Source organism: Muscardinus avellanarius (genome assembly GCF_963383645.1).
Source record: "Muscardinus avellanarius genome assembly, chromosome: 8".
Lineage (NCBI taxonomy): Eukaryota > Metazoa > Chordata > Mammalia > Rodentia > Gliridae > Muscardinus > Muscardinus avellanarius.
In genome coordinates, this window is record NC_137794.1 from 104197384 (window position 1) to 104221899 (window position 24516).

A 24516-nucleotide genomic window follows, 5' to 3' on the forward strand; every position below is an offset into this window, starting at 1 on the left:
ACAAAATAGGTGTAACTATTTTCCATATATTTTTCAATTCACCTTTGAATCTAAAAGATATGGACCCAACATATGGGGGGGCTGAATATAATCATAATGCGATGCCACTCTCTCATTCTTGAAGGCCTTTGGTGAGATAGTATTATCCTTTTTATTTCTTTTTTTCTTTTGTGGTATTTGGGATGGAACACAGGGGCATTCTACCTTCAAGCTATACCCCAAGGCCTATTTTTATTTTTTATTTTGAAAAAGGGTCTCACTGAGTTGCAGAGGGCCTCACTAAGTAGCTGAGGCCGTCTATGAACCACGATCCTACTGTCTCAGCCACCTGAATGCTGGAATTACAAGCATGCACCACCATGCCAGACTCTCCTTTTTATTTCTTAAAAGTATTGAAAGGAAGATATTTCATCATGAGAATAATTAACTCTTTTCAATATTAATACTGAAGAAAGAGCTAATGAACGATTGGCTTCCAAACACCAGAGAGGGAGATGTTTTAGCAAGAAGCAGTGATTATGTTTATTTTTCTGGGCTTAGCTTACAACCCTGAAGCCAGGAGAGAAAATTACCTGGAAAGCAACGTGAACATCTGCTATCTGCCTTTGTAGCTTGGTTTGATCAAAATGCTTTAACACGTTGCTCAAAGTCACAAACTTCTGAACACTTTGACTGCCTTTCTCAATGTGTGTCAATATTTTCTTACAGCTTTCTTGACAAGCTAGCAGTTCCTACAAAGAAAGAAAACCCACAATACTATTACTTACAAGAGAGTGTGAAAGAGGAAGGAAGGAAGGAAGGAAGGAAGAAAGGAAGCAAGGAGAAGAGAAAAGAAAGAAGAATAGAAGAAGGGAGGTAGGAAGGTGAGAGGCAGGAACCATTACAAATAATAAGAACAACTTTATATAGCTCTTAGGCTTCTAATCAGCAAAAAGTAAAACAAAAAGTACAGAGGAACATTTCTTTCCAAAAGAGCTCAGTTTTGAGCAAGCACCAAAGTCAGTGCTTTTTATATAAGACATTTAAATGTCACAATGAGTTTCTTGGATTTTTATATTCCATGCACATCGTATTAACATTAAGAAAAGGACGGGGCATTGAAATTGTTATCTAGAGCCTGCATTCCTCCAAATGGTTGGTGGGCCCATATTTCACTGAGATAACAAATACAAAATCAATCTACATATCAGGTTTTAATCAGACTAGATAAATCCAACAGCAATCACATCACTTCATTGAAAGTGTCATATGTAGCAGATCACATATTGTCTATGGACCCGAAATTCAGAACATTTGTATTCCTAAGCTTCTCATGCAATTAACCTGTTAACGAAATAGTGGAAACTAGATCATCATTTTAAAAGGCAGTGGAGCAATAGGTCTGTGGAGGGCTGGTGCCTGTCACACTTGTACAGGTGACATGTGGCGATGGCTAGTCGGCCCTTTCCCCCTGGCTCGCAGCCTGGCATCCTGGCACTTGTGGCAGTAGTAGGAGTGGAAATGATCCAGCTCAGCCTCCACAAAAGGTAGGGAGTCCCTTTTGTTCTCAATCCAAACAACTTGCATTTCAACACCCTCAACTGCTTTGAAAAGAAAAACATTCCCAAATGCTCATTTGGATTCAATCTTCAGTAATCTAAATGCACATCTTAAGAGCAGGGATTTTGTTTTGTTTTGGCAAAACAGAAAAGGAACATATTTTTGCTTCTGAAGACTTAGGAGGTAAAAGAATAACATAAATTAAAATACATTATGAAGTAATATTTATTGCTAATAAAATATAAATATCACATTAATCATAGATTATTTGATGGTGAATTATAGTCACTTGAAAAAGTAGGAAATGGAACCATGCTTTGAAGTGAAAGAATATTCACCACGATGATGAAACATCATTAGAATAGGGTTTGGTGGTTTCATGACTGTGGCTGCACTGTCGGTAGTGAAAATAATGCTGCTAATTATAGAATACATATTACTAGGCCTACTCACCTTAATTTTAAGATGAGGAAATTAAGTCAATCGGGGCTTTGTAATCTGCAGTATCAGACCTATGCTCTGAATGCCTTTTATGACTTACTTCGTCTCTCTCCTGCCATGACTATTTCAGTGAGTGCAGTGGCAAACCTGCCCTACTTTACTTCCACCCAGGTCTGGTGGATGGGTCCATTTATACTCAACCAGCTAGGTAAGCCTATTGACTATAACAATCAACAGAAGACTGCTATGTATACAGACTTGTTCACTAAGAGTGAGACAAAGAACTGATTATCACACCAAGCACATTTCCAGAGGGTGAGGGTTGTTTAATCAAATTGATTCCCACAGTCAAAGAAAAGGTCTCATAAAACAGATTATATATACTTGATAGAAATGGAATAAAACTATTTATCATCTATGTATATAAACTATATGTATCATTATATATACAAACTGCATATTACACATGTATTTATCTATCATCTATCTATCTATCTATCAATCATCTATCTCCATCCCCTTTGGAAGCATCTGATTCCAAAAAACCAAGAGATGGAAAAACATTTTATTAAACAAAATTAGCCATTCTGTCATTTAGGTTATAGGTAATGGCCAAAGATATGGGTGAAAATCATTGCTCAGTGATTTTGTTTCAAGACAAAGTACTGGACTTGGCTCTACTTCTAAAACATATTCTTTACATCTGAGAGACATTGTGAACTTGTCCACAGTTGGTGCTCAGACATACAGCATACATGTGTGAGGACAGACGTCCATAAATGCTTTCTGAGTATTATCAGCTTGAATTGGCCTGTGCCATAGAAGGGAGAGGCAAGTACTCAAAACAAGCTGGTCTTCCTAATTTTTATCAATGCAGATAACTTCTTAGTTCAAAAGATTAGAGCCCCGTTTGCTCCCCTCTGAGAGTGCAGCTTGACCACTCTACCTGGAGACAGGTCAAACGCTCTCCACTGGTTCTGGAAGAGATTTTGGCATTCATTTTTAGTTTGAATTATGAATACTGTGTCATTCTAGGAAAAAAATGATTTTTGTCCTATCTGAATTTCTATTACTGCGAGCAATACCTCGATCTTGTTGTACATACTTTAAAGTAATTTTGTCTTCCAAAGAGATTTTCTTACCTGATGTTTTTGTTTAAAAAGAGGACTAGATTGTGCCACATGCTCAAGAACTCCTATAATTTCACTGATTTTCCCAAGCGATTCATAGAAGGATGTCATCTGCTTTTCCAGTTCCTCCAACGAAACTGACAGCTGCTGAGATTCATATAGGAGCGGGGAGTAACATTCTTTGACCTTTAAAAAGACAAAGACCCAAATCCCATGAAACATCATTAAGTACCACTGGCTCAGGGCACTATGCAGAGCTCTCAGCAACATTTTCTTTCATGGCAACCATTTGGTTTTTATGGGTCTCTAAGGACATTTCTCTATAGATATTTCATCTATATTTTTAAAATTTTCTGTCAAAAATCACTACCACTGTACCGCCGAGACAAATAAATGGCTATGGAGTTTTCTCATGAAAATTCATCTAAGTCATCCATCTGGATAGCATTTCCCCATCTCGGTGGTTGTTGATAGCGAGGCAGGTGGCATCATAGTCCCCTTCTAAGCTATGCAACTCATTTGCACCTTGAAATCTGACCTAAGTCAGGATTGATTATCGCATTACCTTAATGAACTGGTGTCTTGAAGCTCCACTTTCAGGAACTCTCCTACTTGAACTCTACAATCAAAAACCTATTGACTTGCTTTTCTCAGACACTCCTGTGCTTTTCTGCCTCCACCAGTTCTAGGCTATGCTAGTCTGTTCACCAACCTCCTACTCACTCCAAGCACACAGGCCATGGACCAATTTAATTATGAAGATTCCCCTGCTAGGGGATGTCTCTCCAGTTTGAATGGTCCAATACTCATGTGTCACTCATCTTTAAAAAAAAACTATGGTTCATCTATATACCTAGGTAATTTTCAATGAAGCCCTAAGCTCCTAGATTTTGAGCTCTGTAAACTGTCTGCCTGACCACTTTCATATTAGACTCTAGGATTTTATGACTTTCCAAGAACCCCTCAACACTTTTCATTGTACTTATGGTTGCTTCTAGCTATTATTATTTTTAAAATCATCATTACTAGTATTCCAAGCAATCATTAATCCTTGCAGACAACCAAGAAAAGAAAATTAATTGGTACTTGTTAGTAGGCTATTCTTTGTTTTTCATTAAAAAATAAAGAAAATAACGTGCTAACTATAATCAGTACTATTTCAAAAATAATGCTTGAAGAAAGTGATTAGGATAGCATGTTGTTATTCTGTTAAATAGAAAATTATATAAGCTGAAACATTTTTGTGTTTTAGGATATACTGCTTGAAGAATAAATTTATCAACTACTGCATGAAGACTGCTAAAATTTGCTTGCACAAAACCACCCACCAGAATCTCCAAATGTGCCTGAAATCAGTGTGGCTTACTGATTTTTCCTGAGCGCAGTAAAAAAAAACCTATCAGGATGCTCAGTTTGAATCAGCAGTACGAAAACACAACAGACAAGATGTGTCTAACGGCACAATTTGCTTTCTCAAGCATTGCCCTAAACCGCTACATCTGGCTCAAGCTAAGGAGTATAAGTCTAGATATGTCTGCTGGAAAATTACCAGGGTGAAAAAGTCTATTTTCAATTATACCTATTTTTCAGAAAAATTTGTTGAGAGTCAATATTATTGTTATCATTGGTTACCATTAAGTAATAAATATTTCCATATCACTAGAAATGTTTTCATCACATACAATTATAACACACCAATAAAAATTTTTAAAAATTATAATCTCAACTTGAATGCTAAAATAAAATGAATTGAGAAGGACCTTTCTAACATGGACCAAATGGACAAGACTTTCTCTTTTTTCATGACTATGATTTTCCCATTTTCATTTTTTTATTTATTCCTTTTTCACTAATTCTGCACCCTTGATTTCACATAGGTTATTCTTTTCATTTCTGCATTTTCTCTCTTATTTAATATTTTTTATTTTCTTTTCCTTTGTTTTCAATTCCTTATTATAAAATTTTTCTACTCATTTATATAGTCACTCCTTTCTTCACTAAAAATTAATGATCCAACCTAAGAGTAGTTTGCAAACAGTGCTGCCTTCCTAAAATGAAGTCTTAGAGATTAAAGATTCCAGAGGAATTTTCAGAGGTCTTAAGGAAAATCTTTAACAAACTAGGCAAGGTTTATGGCCAGTGTTTATATCTATCTAATTCCCTCCACAGAAATGGCGTAAGTGGATATACCCTACACCAACAGTAAGCTCCGCGGGCTGAGGAGAGGAGACTTTCTACTGCTCGGTGGCTGTGCTACCCCAAGATGGCAAAAATCAGCTTCCAGCGAGTATATCAAATAAATCTCAATAAATTCTCATTGAAATATTTTGTCTGCGCCTCCTCCTTCTCCCCCCTCCTCTTCTCTCACTGTTTCATCGCGTCTAAATGTCCTCCTCCAAAAATACCTTTCTATTAAACTACAGCTACTGCGCTTCTAAATTAACAGGTAGTACTTGGCACCAGCGTCATCGCTTTATTTTTAAAATTCATAACAAAGTGACTAAAAGACAATGTCACTAAATCAGGAATCCAGTATGAAACAAAAGCGAGGCTGCTGACAGGTGAAGGCTGGGGTGAGAAAAGGCAGGTGGTACCCGGCCCACTGGGCACAGACGCGGCCCCGCACCTTGGTTAGCTGCTCTCTGAGCCTGGACATGGTCCCAAACATCTCATTAGCTTCTTCCTGGGGGCTCTCCTTGGCAATGAGATGTGCGGTCTTTGTAATCATCTTATACTGAGCATCCATTACAGGCATCCTCTGCTCAATATCCTGCATGAATCATTGAGACAGCTCGATGAACACGTGACACACAGCGTTTTAATTTCAACATTTCACAGAAGACAGAACAAGAATCCACATGTGCTGTGTAAAATTCTCTACTTCACTGCTTTCCATCATTGCTTGGACAAGAGTGATATTATACAGATAAGACTTCTCTTTAAAAGTGAACAAATGTGATGCCGGGCGTGGTGGCGCATGCTTGTAATCCCAGCATTTGGGAGGCTGAGACAGGAGGAGCCTGGTTCATAAGGAGCCTCAGCTACTTAAGCTACTTAGTGAGGCCCTTTGTAACTCAGTGAGACTCTGTTTCAAAGAATAAAAAATAGGGCTAGGGGTGTAGCTCAGAGGTAGAATGCCCCTGGGTAAAACAAATGTCCTTTATCTAACGTAAAGATTAGTTAGAAGAAATGTTTAACTTTCAAGACTATGTTAATGTAGTCCTGAAATTCTTTATCATGTAAACGCATGTTATCAATGTGGAGCGATTCTGACTTTAAAAATTAAAGTTTCTTTTTTAAAGCGACACATTGTTATTGCCGAAAACGTATAATCGAAGATATTAGGATAATAAAACTTTAAATTATTTCTAGTCTTCTCACACAGTAATAACCAAAGCCAACATCTCATAATTACCCTGTTATTCATTTTTTCTCTATCTTTTTGCCCATGTTTTAAAAATTTGCACAAAAACCCAAAATGATGAAATTATGATTTTCTTTTTTCATCTAACAACTGTAAAATCTTTCTAAGTCATTAAGCATTCTACTGTCTTATTTTTCAGAGCTGCAGACTCTTTGAAATTATATAAATACCACATAGTTCATAGCTCATGCAATGAACCCTTTATTTTTGGATGCATGTGTATGGAGGTGCTATTTATGGACAGCTTTGTTTTAGCTCCTAATGCCTTATAATTTGGTTGTAAAAAATACAAATTAAAAATAATTTTAGAGATACAATCAAAACATATCTTTAAAATGTTCAAGTCTATTTTTTATAAATGGCACAATTTGGAAAATGTACGCCTGTTAAAGTTAAGCCCTGGAGACTCAGAGACACCTTTAGCAACAGTCTGGCACCCTCTCTGATCTTTATTTTCACAATAGAATATAGTTTTCACTTTATCATCCAGAAACCTCTTACCTCCAAGTCTTGAATTAACAATTTGACATTAATAAAAGACACTTCTAAGGGCTCAGTAAGTTTCCGATGGGCTTCGGTGGCAAAGACAGAAAGGGTGGTAATGCAGTCTGTGTATTCTTTCTTCATTCTGTCCAACTCATCAGCTCGAGCGTACTGTGGAGAAAGGGGAGCATTTGAAAGCCACCGGGCTGTAACTCAGGAAACTCACAGCCTTCATTTGATATATGCTCACATGCTCTGGGGTTATTCTATGGTTAAAAAAAAAAAAAAAAGAGCCTGGCGTGGTGGCGCACGCTTGTAATCCCCGTGCTTAGGAGGCGGAGACAGGAGGCCGCGCTGGCTTTAAGAGATCCTGTTTCCAAATAAAAATATAAAATAGGTCTGGGAGTGTAGCCCTAAGGTAGAAGGGCTTCCAGGAACCCCAGTACCACCACCACCAAAAAAAAAGAGTTGCATTCCCAATTCTTATTCTGGATGAGTTTGAAGTAAGTCCAATTACTTTGAAATGAAGAAAAGAACTAGTATAGCAAGAAGAATTATGGTTTGAAAAGCGAGTCATTCCCACTGCATATAAGTAGGTTCCATATGTCAGCACAATTCTTAATCAAACTCTACACTTCTGTCACATTACCCCATTGCAAATGGAAATGAATGAATAATCAACTAGAAAACATACCATTCTCAAACACTTCTATACTCTGCCTTAATAAGCCTATGCTGTAGAAATCAAATGCCTCTAAACAGACTGGGTAGCATTACGTCTATAACACACCCAGGCTTGCGGTGAAGAACAATCTGAAAGACATACTTGCTTGACTTCCATGAACAACTCCCTCCACCGCCCGTTGAGCAGCAACAACTGCTGCTTAAGGTCTCGGGAAACCATCTCGTCACAAGTCTCAATTAGAAAGTTGCCGGCATCATTCATGGCGGTGTGCTGCTGGATCCAATGGGGCAAATTCCGAAAGAAATCCTAAACAATAGAGCACGCATCCTATCAGAAACCACTAACCAAATATTAATGAAATGAAAGTGGCCAGACTAGGACATATATCTGTGTTCTAAAATTTTTGTAAACTTAAAGGTAAGTTTTAAATCTCTAAGTACAAATGTTTAAAGTTTCAAAATGTGAACTAGAAAATAAATACTAAGTAGTTCTGTTCTTTTTTGTTTCCCAAGTCAGGGTCTTGCTAAACTGCCCAGGCTGGCCCCAAACTCCTGCCTCAACCTCCCAAATAGTTGTAACTACAGGCACATGTCACCTTACTCAGCTGTGAGTGTCTTTTATTTATAACATCTGTGCTGTATCTTTTGCTGAAGACAAAATAGAACATAAGGGTCATTTTTTTATTCTTGCTTTGTACATAAAAAAGCAATTTCTGTAAGAGCCAGAGCCTTTTACTAGTACATATCACTGCCAAGATTAGGTTCAAACCATAACTTATTAGGAAAATATGTACCTTTCTTTAATTTTTTTTTTTTTTTGCGCGTTGGGGGATGGAACCCAGAGGCATTTGACCTCCGAGCTACACCCCCTGCCCGATTTTTTATTCTTTATTTTTAAACAGGGTCTCACTGAGTTGCAAAGGGCCTCAATAAGTAGCTAAGGCTGGCCATGAACCACGATTCTCCTGTCTCAGCCTCTCAAATGCTGGGATTACAAGTGTGCGCCACCACACTTGGCTGCCTTTCTTTAATATTTTTAAGTAAAATTTTAATCTGTTTTTTTATATTAAAACTTGAAGGTATATGTTAATTAATATAATGTGTGTGTGTGCGTGATATTAAAACTTGAAGATATATGTTAATTAATATAATGTGTGTGTGCACACACACACACACACACACACACACACACATTATATTAATTAACAAGCCAGGCATGGGTGGTGCTTTCCAGTACTTGGGAGGCGGAGACAGGAGGATCACCAGTTTGAAGCCAGCTTCAGTGACTTAGCGAGACCCATCTCAAAATAAAAATAAAAGGGCTTGTGGTGTAGCTTGGGTATACTGTGGATTAAACTGAGGGTTTTATCTATATCACAAAAAAGAAGATAAATAAGAATTATAAAGATAAAACATTAAAGGAAAAATTTTAATTATTTGAGTCAAGAGGATTTAATACAACAATATCCTTTCTGATTCGCCTAAGGCCACACAATTGGAGATAAAACAATTTCAGACTTTCTTTAAATTAAATGCATGTATTCACACAGACACGCATGCATGTATCACAGCAAAAACCAAGGCTAATTCAAATTCTATTTCGCGATCCATAAGTGAGAGTATTTCCTACATAAATAGATGAGAACATTTCTGGTTTGGGTAGTTAACATTCTTTGAATCAAATTAATACATATGTCATCTACTAAGGCACTGTCGGTCTTATCAGAAAACCTGAATTCTTTATAGCCACATAGTTATTGCTTTTTCTAGCTAAATGAACATATTCTGTATGACTAAAGAATGTTAAGTAGTTGTAAATGATACAACTCTCGTACAAACAAAAATCTTGGGTGAGTAACTCTTTGTATTTATTTTTAGACAGGATCTCACTCTGTTGCCCAGGCTGGCCTCAAACTACCAATTCTCTGGCCTCAGCCTCCTGAGCGATTATGGGCGACAGGCCTGCGCTATTGCAGAGATTCAGTCTCATGTACATAACTCCTTTCTTTATGTAAGCCTGACATTTGAGTAACTCTTAAAAATAAATTGTTTTTCCATGTGAAAAGACTAGGCTTTCTTTAAGAAATATATACTTAGCTACATCCATTTTGTTATATATTTGCCTGACACATGGAATAGTGAAAACTGAAATTGCTTCTTTGTAGGAGACTCTTGATTGAGAGTTTATAAGATCCAAATAAGGGCTGAGTATGGTGACTCACACCTGTAATCGCAGTACTTGGGAGGCTGAGACAGGAGGATCACGAGTTTGAGGACCAGCCTCAGAAACTTAGTGAGACCCTGTTTCAAAAGGAAAAATAAAAAGGGTTGAATCATATTAACACATACGTCATCTACTGTTGGTCTTATCAGAAAACATTAATTGTTTAATTCTTAATTCCTTATGGCCACATAGTTATTGCTTTTTCTAGCTGTATAAATATACTCTGTATGTTAAAATAAGGGGTTGCTATGGTTAGCTATAGAATAGAGCCTTGAAAAGCTCATAAATGGGTGTTTGGAGCTCAGATAATTGAATCTCGAGGGTAGAAATCCCAGCGGTGGATGGATCCATCCTAATGAGTGTATCTGGGTGGTGGATGGAGGGTGGAGCCCTGGGGGCGTGGCCTTGGGGAGGATATATATGGTTCCTCCTCCTCGGCCTTCTCTCTCGCTTCCAGGCCCATGTGTTATCCCTTTCTCCACTTCCTGCTGCCCAGCCTGAGATCTGTGGTCCTGGGCCTAGGAATGAACCTGAAACTGTAAAATAGCAAATTCTTCCTTCCTCTAAGTTACATGGCCAATCTTTTATATCATAGCTGCAAGAATGCTGACTAGAATAGGGGTGTAGCTCAGAGGTAGAATGCCTCTGGACTCAATCCCCAGTATCATTAAAAAAAAAAAAAAAGAAATCTAAAAGAGAATATTTAAAGAGATAAAAACATAGCTGTTCTATTGGTGTATGTTACCGTACGCATTCTGTACTATGTCATTCAAAACAGCTTTCATCCTTTTTTAGGAAATCCACACAGGCTGGTGTCCTAGACACAGCTCTCCGTGGATGGACAAATGGATTCGGTTTTCCCTCCATCAGTTATCGCTTTTCTGAATACAAAAGTCAAACACGGGACTGATGCGATAGAAAACTGTTTTAACAGAACTTTAATCAATTGGGATTTATTGGTAAAATACAATATCATAACCTCAAAATGGAACTTTTCAGGCAAAATGAGAAAGTTTGCATCACACTTGCAAACATTTAACACTCCCCAGCATACGAGGCTGTAAAAAGGCTCTCATAGCAAAGTACCTGCTCACAGACCTTGGTGCCTTCCCTTCAGATCTTTCCCTGGTCTCCTAACCTCATTATGATGTATAATTAAAATACACCCATAAAAGAATATTCAAAAAGTTTCTCAGGAGTGGTGGTGCATACTTGTAAGTACCAGCTACTCCAGAAGCTGAAGCAGAAAGATCAAGATTTCAAGAGCAGCCTTGACAACTTAGTAAGATCCTATCTTAAAATAAAAAGGGCTGGGAATCTAGCTCAGAGGTATGGAATTCCTGGCTTTCATCTTTAACACCCACCCACGCCCAACCCCCTATAACACACAAATGCACACAGAATCTTACGTTTCTAAATCCACATGGTCTTTTTCTGTTGTATAAAACAGTCTCACCTTTTTGGCAATTTCTGATTGGTTCAGCATTTTTTCCGCATCCTCCAGCCAGGCCTGAAGACTCGCCACGGTATTGCCGTAGCGATCCCAGTTAGAGATCACTTCCTCCAGCATGCTCCTCACGCTGCGCACCTCCACGGAGAGATTCCGCCACTGAGCGGTGGTGTCACTCATGAATTTCATCACGTTCTCAGCTTCTTCCACTGAAACCCATGAAACCAGTTACGCTCCTTAGTTTGCATTTATAAGGTCTTTATAAGGTCTCATACACTGGAGTAAGTAGCATCCATCGCAGATGCTCGAGTTCATGTCCAACAGTTATGGCAAACATACTTACAAATAGTAAGAGTGCTCACAAATTGTGTCTTCACAGTAAAATACGCTCTAATTTACCTGATTATGACATTTAAGTTACCCCTTTTAATGCCTTTAATCATGGAATTAAAAATAGATTGTAATTGCAATTTAGAAAAATGAATGCTTATTTTGTTGTCTGGGGAGATCTCTCTAGATTTCTCTCTTTCACACAATGCACATTTATGCGCACGCACACACACACGTATGATTATGACCTTGCACAAAGACAGGGCAACGGAATCCAAACTATTCTCTTCAAGGCCCATGGAAAAATTTTGCAGAGAATAAAACAGATGTGATCACATAGAAACCTGGAGCATCTGAATTCTACCACAGTCTCCACTGCAGCAATTTTTTTTTTCATGTGTTTTACCTGAACCATCTGCTTTGATGTACATCTCAGCTGTCTGTTTCAAGATCTGGTATGTCACTTCATACTGCTCAAAGAACTTACTGTTTTCTATAAAAGACTAGAAAAAGAGGAAAGGTTGGTTAGAAGATAGCAAACATTAAAATACCAAAGCCCGTTTTCTTCAGTACAGAGATGGGTATTTTAGCCAAAACTGTCAACCTCACTCTTCCTGAAAATTCAAAATTAATTCCATTACCACAAATAATCTAAGATTATTCTGAACATATAAATGGATTCAATGCATTCAATTCCAACTTGGCAATAGATTGAAAAAAAAACATGCTACTTCTTTACCACCCAATGATTTGATGGATTCTATGCATTCAATTCCAACTTGGCAATAGACTGAAAAAAATATGCTACTTTTTACCACCCAATGATTTGCTTTGGGAAAAGACAGAAGTTTCTCCAGAGAACCTGGGCCTAACATTTAGCAAGCACTAAATTTGGAGGAACATTTATGTACCACTGGGTTTAAGCTGTGGGAGTCTGTTCTTTCAACATTAAGCAGTCGTCACGAATGACTGCTTGAGGAACTTCAGGTTATAAGTAACCGAGAGTGCACAAACACTTTTCTTAAGATAAATGTAAAATTATTTAATCACAAACATCACCCATTTGATGAATGATCTTAAATTTCAATGACATAGTATAAAAATTCACAGGTAAGGTATAGCTACACCTGCACATGTATGGAATTTATGTATGTAATAGAGTCACTGTCAGAAAATGCTTGCAATAAAAAGGAGAACATCGATTTTTATTATTAATGCCAAAATATATAAATACAACTCTCATTTCAAAGGTTATTCTTACTGTAATCTATCTAGACATACATGTCAGTAAAATCCAAAAGTAAATATAAAGATATATTTATTTATTTATTTATTTATTTATTTATTTGTGTTACAGGGGATGGAATCCAGGGACATTCTCCGAGCTACGCCCCCTGCCCTATTTTTTATTCTGTGTTTTGAAACAGAATCTAACTGAGTTGCAGAGGACCTCACTAAGTAGCTGAGGCTGCCCGCGAACCCCGATCCTCCAGTCCCAACCTCCCAAATGCTGGGATTACAAGCTTATGCCACCACTCCAGGCACAAGAATTTATATTTTAAACAATAATAACAGGATTCAAAGTTAGGCTGGAACTTGAACGTAAAATTCAGCCAATAAGCTTTGTAAACCAGGTATGGTGGCGTATGCCGGTAATCCCAGTACTTCAGAGGATAAGACAGGAGGATTGCAGGTTTGTGGATCAGCCTCAGGACTTAGTGAGGCCCTCTGCAACTTAGTGAGATTCTGTTTCAAAATAAAAAATAAAATAGGACTGGGTCTATTGCTCAAAGGCAGAATGCCTCTGGGTTCAATCCCCAGTAAAGAAAAACAAAATAAAAGCAAAAAACAACAACAACAACAACAAAACTTTATTAGGGGACTTGGATAATTGATGGTATGCCAAGAAAAGTAAGCTGCTTCTATTGTCATTAAATTCAAAATATTAGTAGAAATGACTAAATTTTTACTCTCACAAGGCGATTATAGGTATAATAATTAAAAACCTCATTAATTTCATTTTAAGGGAGCTAACTCAGATACTTTGGGATTTTTAAAATAAAATTTGAGAAGTAGTTTCATCCAGCTTGTATATTTTCATTAATAAAATAATCACAAATAACTAAATATTTGCAACATACATAAGTATGTTGCAGTCACACAGATCATGATTCCAAGAGGTCTTCGCTTCTGTTATACGAAAGATCACAATGCTATCTTATTTTTCCATAAAATATTAAAATTATTTTCCATTTAGCTTTATATGTTTGTGCTAACTGACACGGTCTTTGTCAACAATTCTGACAGCAAGTGCCAAATCAGTTACCTTCAGATTTAAATTTCAGCTTGTAATCACTTATCAATAACTTTGACCAAACTTAATCCACAACAAACACATACAAAGTAATTTCTAAAGAGTCCTAAGCTTAGAAAGAAGTTGTGTGCCCAAACTAGACAGCCAATTCCTTAGTTCTTTAATCCTTAACGTCATTTATTATTATTATTATTATTATTATTATTTCATAATTAATTAAGATTAATTGAAAATTCAGGCTAAGAAAATGATAATACAGAACTCCTTGCATCCTGAATACCATTTTAGATATTAGACAACATACCAGCATACATCTCATGGCAACACATTGTTTTAAGGAACTAAGAAAAGGATTGCACTTAAATAATTGACTTTATGATTTTATTGAAAAGTCTTCATATCTTTGAAGTGGACTGTTCAAAACAATGATTTTCCCGGAAACTCCAAAAGGATGAGAGAAGTTCTGTAGGATCCAGCATAGAAGGAAAGCAGGACCCATCAATCTTTGTTTCTCAGAAAAACTCCATCATTAGTATTTAAAAGTTGGAAAAGACTAAGTCTTCTAAAAAGTATTATTCCTAACATCACATGGGTTGTAAGTAGTGAAACCACGATCCAATCATATTTCTCTGTGACTGATAGACAGGCTCCAACAGTTTTCCTCTAACCCCATACCTGCTCCCTACCACATAAGTAACAGTGAAGATCAGGAGAGAGTATGCAAATGTAAAAAATATCAAATATAGAAGTACGCTAAGTAGAACTAATATTAACATGAGCTACATTCTTTAGTTCACTAAGATGTAAGACAGAACATTCATGATTTTTTTTTAAGATAAAAAAGTAACTCTTTAGATGGTAGTATTCAGCACTTGTGCACAAGGGCTTTATTTGGAAAGATTTGGGTTTATTTATTTTTGGTACTTGGGGTTGAGCCCAGGAGCCTTCTACCTTCAGAGCCACAGCCCCAGCCCTTTTCATTTTTTATTTTGAAACAGTATCTTGCCAAGTTGCTAAGGGTCTCACTAAATTGTTGAAGCTGGTCTCAAACCTGTGATCTTCGTATCTCAGCCTCCTAAATCCTGAGATTATGGGCATGTGCCACCATGCCTGGTTAAAGATTTAGATTTAAATTCTGACTCCAGCGCCAGGCGTGGTGGCGCACGCTTGTAATCCCCGTGCTTGGGAGGCGGAGACAGGAGGATCGCGCAGGTTCGAAGCCAGCCGCGCTGGCTTAGGAGACACTGTTTCCAAATAAAAATATAAAATAGGTCTGGGAGTGTGGCCCGGAGGTAAAAGGGTTTCCAGGAACCCCAGTACCACCAAAAAATAAAAATAGAAAAAAATAGATTCTGACTCCACATCTTACCAACTTGGAGCTTTGTCTTGGACTTTTAAATCCCCAGAGTACAAAACCATGCAAGAACACCCAGTCCACACAGTCACCAATGGGGTAAAAAGTGAAAGGCCCAATACCCCACAGTTATTAAAACTATTGAAAAAATACCTTAAGACTCTCAATGGAAAAGCAACGTGAGCAGTAAGTAGGCATCCTTCACCAGGGGATGAGAATATTAGGGTTAGTTCATTAAAGTAAACTGTGTATGTAGATAATTAGCAATTTTGCACTTAATTGTGAAAGTTACAGTGTGGTTTGCAATGAGCAGCTTAGTGAACTGTTTCACTTTGTGGAGTAGGCAGAGAGGACCATTTTTTAAATCTTTAATAACAATTCTCTATTTATATATCCTTTGAGAAGTTCAAGGAGAACTGTTAGCATCATTGTATTGGAACATTAACCTGGTGAAACAGTGCCAGTAGGTATTAAATATGATTGGCTGTTCTTAAATAGCTAGAACAAAGAGTGGATGGTGTATAATTAACTACTGAGCTCAGAGTGCATCATTTAGTATGACTAAACCTGAAAATGTAAGTGAATTTCTGATTTAATATTTAAGGGACTAACATCATTTCTTGAATTTAAAATTCGGAATCTTTTCATTCCTTCCCCAAGTAACTACAAATGAACATATCATAGCAGATTACACAATTTTGACAAATGTTTCCTAAAGACAATATTAGTCTAGAGAAAAATTATACTGTAAACCAGTTACATCTTTTTTGTTTCAAACACATTGTTTACTTATCACTTAGCATTTGAAATTCAAATGGAGCAAAACAGATCGTGGTTCTAAGATGCTTCAGTAAAGTTACAGGTTCCATAAGTATTCAAGCACAAGCACAACATATCATTGAGTGACTGTGACTAATCAGGTTATGATGAGCTCATGTTTTAAAAGTTCATAACTTTATCATTTGGAATTTGTGTTTAAACATATATAGGAAGTCAGGCATGGTGGCATATGTCTATAATGCCAGTACTTGGGAGGCTGAGACAGGAGTTGTAGGTCTGAGAATAGTCTCAACAATCTAGCGAGACCCTGAGCAAACTATCTAGACCCTGTTTTAAAACAAAACAAAACAAAACAAAACAAAACAAAACAAAACAAAAAATATATAGGGCAGTAGAGCTGAGTGGTAGAACGCCCCTGGGCTCAATCCCCAGTACAAAACAACACAATCATAAGTGGAAGGGAGATGAGCTCTTAACATTAATTTAATAAACATATTTCTGTTGCAATAAATCTGTGGGGGCAGGTTTAATTGACTAAAAAAAATAAACTGCATTTATTAAATACAATGCACTTGAGCAGGACAGGGTTGGTGCATGTCCATAATCCCAGAACTGGGGAGACTAAGACAGCTTCAAGAACAGTCTCAGCAAGTAGTGAGATTCATCAACCTAGGGAGACCTTGTTTCAAAATAGAAATAAAGAAGGGCTGAGGGTGTAGCTCAGAGGCAAAGTGTCCCTGAGTTCATCCCCAGCACGTCTCCCCAACACACAAATAATGTACTAAGAACGGGCGAGTGGAGGTGCTGGTTACAGGACAACGGAAGCCGTTCATTAATCTATTATTCCATGTACATTAATCTATTATTCCATGTAGATGTGCAGTTATCTACACCGATGCCCCCAAAACATGAGATGATATTTCAAAATTAAGTTGGTACAGAGATTCCCAGACCAAAATTTACCCTAAGAGGTGCACACAAGAAGTGGAGCTCAGGGAACACCCACGGGACACAAGGAACCTAATCTAAAATAGTAGGGAGTGCCCCTGGGGACCCCGGAAAATTGCCCTGAACTACTCCTCCCGATTGGATTTCAGAAGACATAAAGATATTCTTTAAATAACGTAATTCAGTTTTAGAGGTGTCATTGAGGTGTATGTGTACAAGGCAAAAACTTTTCTTAAGCAATGAACTCCAGCACCAGTGGTTCAATAGGATTACTGCAGCAAAAGCTTTCGAAAAAAGTGTGGTTTTCATGAACAAATTTCTAAGTGCATACATTTATATTTTAGATGATTAGGAAGAGCTCATAACCTTAAATCCAATCCATATAACACACCGACATGGTTTGTTGAAATTCAGGATTAAAACACCAGCATCAGTGGAGCATCCGTCAGAGCACCGGGACTTACGATATAGTTCTGCAGGAGCAGCTCCACCGACTCCCGTCTCCCGTACTTGATGATCCAGGACTTGAGCTTGGACTCTGCGAGCACCAGCAGTGAGAGCAGACGGTACTTTAGCTCCAGAAATTCCATTTTCATCAAGTGTAGCTCGGATGTGGAGGAAACAAAGTGAAACCTAGAAATAAAGCAGGGAGAATTTACAGCTGGTAACTCATAGTAACAGAACGATGCCTACTTAACCCGTGACGTGTCAACCTCGCATCTCTGCAGCCACCGGGTCTTCCCCGCTCTGGCTGGCTGCTGTCTGGGATCTGATTCCCTTCCTAGCGCTGAGTTCCAAGGCAAGATATTATTGATGGAAGTCTTTGAGTTAGTTCTCTCCCCTGCCAACACATCTCTCATCTGTTTCTTTTATAAGCTGTTTTTGCAATATTACATAATGTTCCTTACAGTGCTGAATAAAAACACAGCCTATGAAGAAACCGTGTCTGTGCTTTCCAGGCTGTGAGTACATTTAGGATCACCCTTTTCTGCTAATAACACATTAGAATGTTGGCATTCTTAGCATACATTATGGAAACCTACTTTCCCTGTACCACATGAAAGCATCTATGTTTTATTTTTTAAATAAAAAAAAGGAACAGCAAACAATTCATTAAAAAGAAAAGAAATGCAAAAAGCATCCACTTAGCCTTTTCAAAAGAGACTTCCTTTAAAGCCAGGCACGCTCTTACCTCTCGGCCATGTCCTCTAACTGATCGGGTGGCACTGGGATCCCGTTGACAGACCTGGTCCGATAGATCTCATGGAATGCTCTTTTATGGGCATCCGTGTTTTGAAGCAGATCCTGAGATTCAGTATTTTAGAAAAATAAAAAAATGAGGAAACATATTCACAGGAGGCTGGGAAACATAATTTTCAGCCTGTACCGATGAGTCAATGTATTCAACAATTTGATCCTGCTGCCACATTCAAATGCAGCCCGTGCTTCTCACTGGCTTCTACTTGGAGCAGGAGCCCAGTGCTTATATATAAGACACTATGCCAGAGCTGTGTCTAATAATTATGGCATCTTTTAAACACACATGACACTTAACACAGCAATGCATTCAGACATTTTAAAGGTACAAGATCCAAAGAAAAATACAATTACTGCTATAAGCAACAATATGAGTATATTTCTCCTTCCCAGATTGTGGATATATATTTTTTTTTAAAGAGCTTAAAACTAAGCACACCAAATTTAACCCTATAATGGTAACAAATAGCTTCCCTATTATTCATTTGAATGCACACAGGCTATTTTTTTTGTGTGTGTGTGTGATACTAGAGATGAAACTCGGGGCATTCTACCTCTGAGCTGTACCCCATCCCTACTTTTTTATTCTTTATTTTGAAACAGGGTCTCACGGAGTTGTAAAAGGTCACTGAGAAGCTGAGGCTGGCCTCGAACCGCAATCCTCCATTCTCTGCCTCTGGAATGCTGGGATTACGAGCGAGCGCCACCATACCTGGCTTGTACACAGGGTATTTGAAGTAATATTTGCTCACTGTTTCAAGTAAGCCTATCAGATCACAATATATTTTGAAAGCATCCTTTTGTTCAGAAAATTTCTAGTAAGTACAAGCAATGTCCCACGGGCAGCACAGTGGGAAGATCAAATGTGATTTTATAAATATTCGTTATCAACTGTATAAAACTCCCATTTGCTTATTTAGGTTAGTTTAAATCTTCCTTGATTTGTTTGCTACATTTTCCCACCACCCACAAACTTATTTATAAAAAGAAAACATGTTTTTCACAATGCCTGGCCAGCTTCTCGCAAAGAAGCAAAGAGTGGGGCAAGAAGAGATTAATGCCAAATTTTTTACAGCTTAGTCCGTTTTCCAATAGCAGGATAAATACTCAATAGTATGTAACTCATTGAAAATTAAGACACACTAGCTCACCAAAGGAACTTAATAAATAATAGTGTTTTATCCCAACCAAGATTTAGCTGGGTGTGGTGGCACACGCTTATATTCTCACTACTTGGGAGGCTGGAACAGGAAGATTGCAGATTTGCAGCCAGCCTCAGCTACTTAGTGAAGCCTTTGCAACTTCATGAGACCCTTTTCAAAATAAAGAATAAAAAAATAGGGCTGAGGGTGTAGCTCAGAGGTAGAATGCCCCGGGGTTCAATCCCCAGTATTGTAAAAAAAAAAAAAAAAAAGAATAAAAAATAGGGCTGAGCTGGGCATGGTGGTGCACACTTGTAATCCCTGCACTTGGAGGATCACATAGGTTCGAAGCCAGCCTCTCTGGCTTAAGAGACCCTGTTTCCAAATAAAATATAAAAAATAGGTCTAGAAGTATAGCCCGGAGGTAGAAGGGTTCCACCCCCAGTACCACCAAAAAAAAAAAAAAAAAAAAAAAAAATAGGGCTCAATGTAGCTCAGAGGTAGATGCCCCCTGAGTTATATTTCCCCATTATGCAAAACAAAAAACAAAACAATCAAGATTTAGTGAATCCACTGAAGAAAACAGAAGGAAAAATAAAACCTAAAATAGCCATTTTAAATGGAAGGGATGAACAAAGGCCTTTCTATTATAAATACGAATTCTAGGGTCTGTGTATGTTTATTCACATGGTTATTCATGTTAAACATCTAAGTAACATGTTTATTCATGTAAGTAACATGTTAACACTGTAAAAACATCAGTTAACATTGTAAAACACTCTGACACATTTTTCTATTATGTCATTTTGATCCAAGTCCATAGATAACTGCATATGTATTCAAAAAACATTTTTTCCACGTGGAGGGTCCTATGAGCAGCCAAGATCTGGCCACAAGAGGCCAGGGGACAGAGACCAGTTCTCAGAGCTCCTCCTGATAGTATTTTAGCCATGGCTTCCTTGATCACATCCAGATACATGTCTGTGGTTAATGGTCTTAGATGAAATTCTTTCAGATAACTACAGAATGTACCTAGAAATGTCACCATAACTAGCTCCGATTTGCTATACCTGACAGTTTTTAACACCTAGTCCACTGAAAGAAATCTGTACAAGATATCAACACCAAAACACTTTCACATACATGCTCAATGAGCTTCTATATCTGTCACAATGTTGCTAGATTAGAAAGGTCCTTCTAAGCCGGGTGTGGTGGCACACGCTTGTAATCCCCGTGCTTGGGAGGCGGAGACAGGAGGATCGCTCAGGTTTGAAGCCAGCCTTGATGGCTTAAGAGACCCTGTTTCTAAATAAGATATAAAATAGGTCTGGGAGTGTACCCCGGAGGCAGAAGGGTTGTATCCCCAGTACCACCAAAAAAAAAAAAAAAAAAGGAAAAGAAAGAAGAAAGGTCCTTCTAGATGGGCATGGTGGTACATGCTGTAATCTTAGTACCTGGGAGACTGAAACAGGAGGATCATGGTTTGCAGCCAACCTCAGCTACTGAGGCCCGCCACAGCTTAGTAAGACTTTATTTCAAAACAAAGAATAAAAAATAGGAATGAGGGTGTAGCTCAGAGGTAGAATGACCTTGGGTTCCATCCCCAGTACACATAAAAACAAAAAAAAAAAGATGAAAAAAGAAAAGAAAAGCCCTTCCACTATAAAGCAGCTAGTTGCTGAACAAATATGATTTTAATTCATTCTTCTGGTTTCAGAAGAAGCAAGTCAATATTTTTAGGTTTCCCATTCTAAGTAAATCACAATCTCCAACTGGATCAGAAACCTGTGAATAAAAACAAATAGAAAAATCCATATAATCAAATATCTATTCTATTGCTACATGAGACTGAGTCTTGAAATATAAGCAAATTGAAACACCAAAAGGGAATCTTCTCTATGTATATCTTCTATATACAGAGTCCTCAAAAAGTATTAAAATTGCTTCACTAGTAGCAAATACAATCAAAGGGAAATAAGCCACCATGAGTAAGAGCCAGTAGAAAGAGTGTATGGTGCTAGAAAAATGCTCTTCATTTAATACATGATAACAATATACTAGTTAGAAAGAAAACGATCTGATTCTTATATTTATTCAGAGGAGGTTAAGATATTAACTTTCAATATTATTAAATATATATGATCTAATTTTAAGAGAAATCATAATGTACAACTAAACGAATTACTTTCAAGCCAATAGATTGCTTACCCATAGGATAAGAAAAACAAACTAGAAAACCAATTAGCAAAACCAAGTAGGAACTCTTCCATCAACTTACAAGTAGCAAGAAAGTAGAAAAAAGTAGCAACCGGGGCAAATAGAAAAAGCTAGTAGTTAGATGATAGGAACAAATTTAAGTATAGCATTTACATCCTTGTGAATGATGTGAATGAAACATAAATTTATTAGTTAAAAGGTAGTTATTTCTAGATTGAAAAAACAAACAAAATAGAACTATTTGGATTTTACGATAGCTACACCTAACCATTAAAAACATGGACAGAAAAAACAACATCTCAATTGAAGACAAACTGAAAGAAAGCTAGGAAGTGTATTGATAATCAGACAAAATAGATTTTGGAATAGACACCACTCAAAGTATTTAATGGCTTAAAGATGAAAATTTCAACTTACTAGAAGATATTATAGATGAGCAAAGAAGGCGACCTAACTGAGGGAACTAAGCCAAACATGAGAAGGAGGGAGGGGGAGGGAATGTGGCGGGAACTGGATAAGGGCTGTTTGGGTGATGTGCGCATGTACGTCTCCACATTCTTGCTCCCCATTAAGATGGATGACTACAATGCACCACTAAAAATTAAAAGAAACTTACTAGAAGACATATTAATCCTTAACTTGAACACATCTAGTAAGCCTTAAAACATATAAAGCAAGAATGGACAGAATGACAGGGATAAAGTAAGCAATCCATACTACTATGAGAACTATCCTCATAGTGCTTGCCTCGCACAGTGAGAAGGAAAGAGCAAGGGAGTGGGTGGGATAGCAGGTTATGGGGATGGAAGGAGAAGGAGAGGGAACCATTTTGTTTTGAGTAGACAAAGACTTTGGGATTCTCTAAAAGAGCGGTGGTATGATCAGAACCGGATTTTTAAAAGAATCACTGTGGTCGGCTGCTGAATACAGCTCACCCCTGATAAACTCGCTTCCCTCAGTTTCTAAGACAACAGCTCTGCCGAATTCCTGCCTCACTCGCTCCTCAGACTTTTTCTGGTTCGTCCTCCACCCTTTGTTCTATTAATACTGGATTTCCTCCAGCTCAGATCTTGGTCCTTCTCTCTTCTCTGTCTACATTTCTTTATCTAATTCCTATGGTTTCATCTCTTTAAATATGCCTCTGTGTGCCCCTTGCTGGATTTCTATCTCTGGCCTATTCTTTCCTGGGCTCTTATCTTTTATCTCCTAATGATGTCAGCTGGGATGAAGAAAAGACTCATCAGGCCCCAAACTGAATGCCTGCCCTTGGCTTCCAAACTTGCTTTACTGCTTCCCCATCTCAAAAGATGAAAACTTCGTCATTTTAGTTCTTCTGCCTAAAAAGAACTATCATAAGGATAGTTGTGATTATTTGTGGGGACAATCAGAACATGTTATTAGTTAGGCTTCCTGTCCTCCTTCTGATAAGAACATTGTGTTAAGTAAAATAAACCATACTCAGAAAGTCAACCATACACTGAAAGTCACTGTTATATGAAAAACAGCAAAGCAAGTCCTGGAAGATGCCATATTACCCCAGCTAGCTGCCAGCATTCATTTGCCTTGTGCAGGCAGACTGTCATCTTTATTTGGATTTGATATATAAAAAGTGCCAGGCTACTATGAGGAAATCCTATGTAGAAGTTCTCTTGTACCGAGCTGGCCACGACTGGGCTAAAACAGTAGGCTTCCATGTAGAGAATATTAGGTGGTGTTGCAATTTTTTATTTTTATTCTTTTGTGAGTCTAGGAATGGAACCCAAGGGCATTCGACCTCTGAGCTATACCCCATGTAGTTTCCCATTTGGAAGCCTGAAATAGCAGGCTTCCAATTATATATATATATATATATATATATATATATATATATATATATATAATTATTACTTCTACCTCTGAGCTACACTCCCAGACCTATTTTATATTTTTTTATTTGGAAACAGGGTCTCTTAAGCCAGTGCAGCTGGCTTCGAACCAGCGTGATCCTCCAGTCTCCGCCTCCGAAGTGCAGGGATTGCAAGTGTGCACCACCACACCCGGCGCAATAGTATATTTTGAATAACCATTGCTGATAATTTTGAAGAAAGTTAAATTTCTACAACATATGAATTAGCAATACCAGCCCAATTAAATTTATGAAAACCTGAATATGGGACTGTAACCGCAAAAAATACAAATAATCCTTGTTCCACATGGAGTGGACGTGAAGTTCAGGAAATCAATTAATCAATCAGATAAAATAGATGAGAATTGAGATGATAAAACATCAAACAGTAAAGAAGGAGAAGGACTTTGGGGGAAGTTATAATTTTAAGAGATGGCCAAGGAAAGGCTTACCAAGAGAAGATCTTTCAGTAAAGGTACAAAGAGACAAAGAGGAGGAAATGAGACCCCTGGTAGAAGAGAATGCCCCAGAAAGATGGCAAGGCTTTTGGGTAGAGCATGCTCGCTTGTTTGATGTTATTTGTCCAGCAAGCTTTCCCTGACTACCCTACTAGAAATTGCAAAACCACAGCTGGGCGTGGGGGTGCCCGCTTGTAATCCCAGCATTCGGGAGGCTGAGACCAGAGGATCACGGTTCACGGACAGCCTCAGCTACTTAGTGAGGCCCTGTGCAACTCAGTGAGACCCGGTTTCAAAATAAAAGAATAAAAAATAGGGCAGGGGGTATAGCTCAGAGGTCGAATGCCCCTAGGTTCCATTCCTAGACCTGCAAAAAAAATAAAAAATAAAAAATTGCAACACCACCTAATATTCCCTATTTTTTATCTTCTAACCTAAATTTATGTATTTAGTATG

At 37.8% G+C, this 24516-nt stretch overlaps 1 protein-coding gene across 3 annotated transcripts in view; it reads right to left on the reverse strand.

The window, feature by feature from the left end:
• The window catches only part of SYNE1 (spectrin repeat containing nuclear envelope protein 1), a gene marked incomplete at both ends in the record, with an annotated part of 486197 nt that overhangs the window by 324219 nt on the left and 137462 nt on the right, over positions 1–24516 (reverse strand). For all 3 annotated transcript variants that reach the window (XM_080699888.1, XM_080699887.1, XM_080699889.1), the window contains 9 exons: positions 573–731; positions 3123–3296; positions 5737–5880; positions 7036–7188; positions 7844–8008; positions 11382–11584; positions 12112–12208; positions 17566–17734; positions 18294–18406. In XM_080699888.1, coding sequence (XP_080556014.1) covers positions 573–731; positions 3123–3296; positions 5737–5880; positions 7036–7188; positions 7844–8008; positions 11382–11584; positions 12112–12208; positions 17566–17734; positions 18294–18406 — 1377 coding nt within the window. The remainder of the gene's footprint in view (positions 1–572; positions 732–3122; positions 3297–5736; positions 5881–7035; positions 7189–7843; positions 8009–11381; positions 11585–12111; positions 12209–17565; positions 17735–18293; positions 18407–24516) is intronic.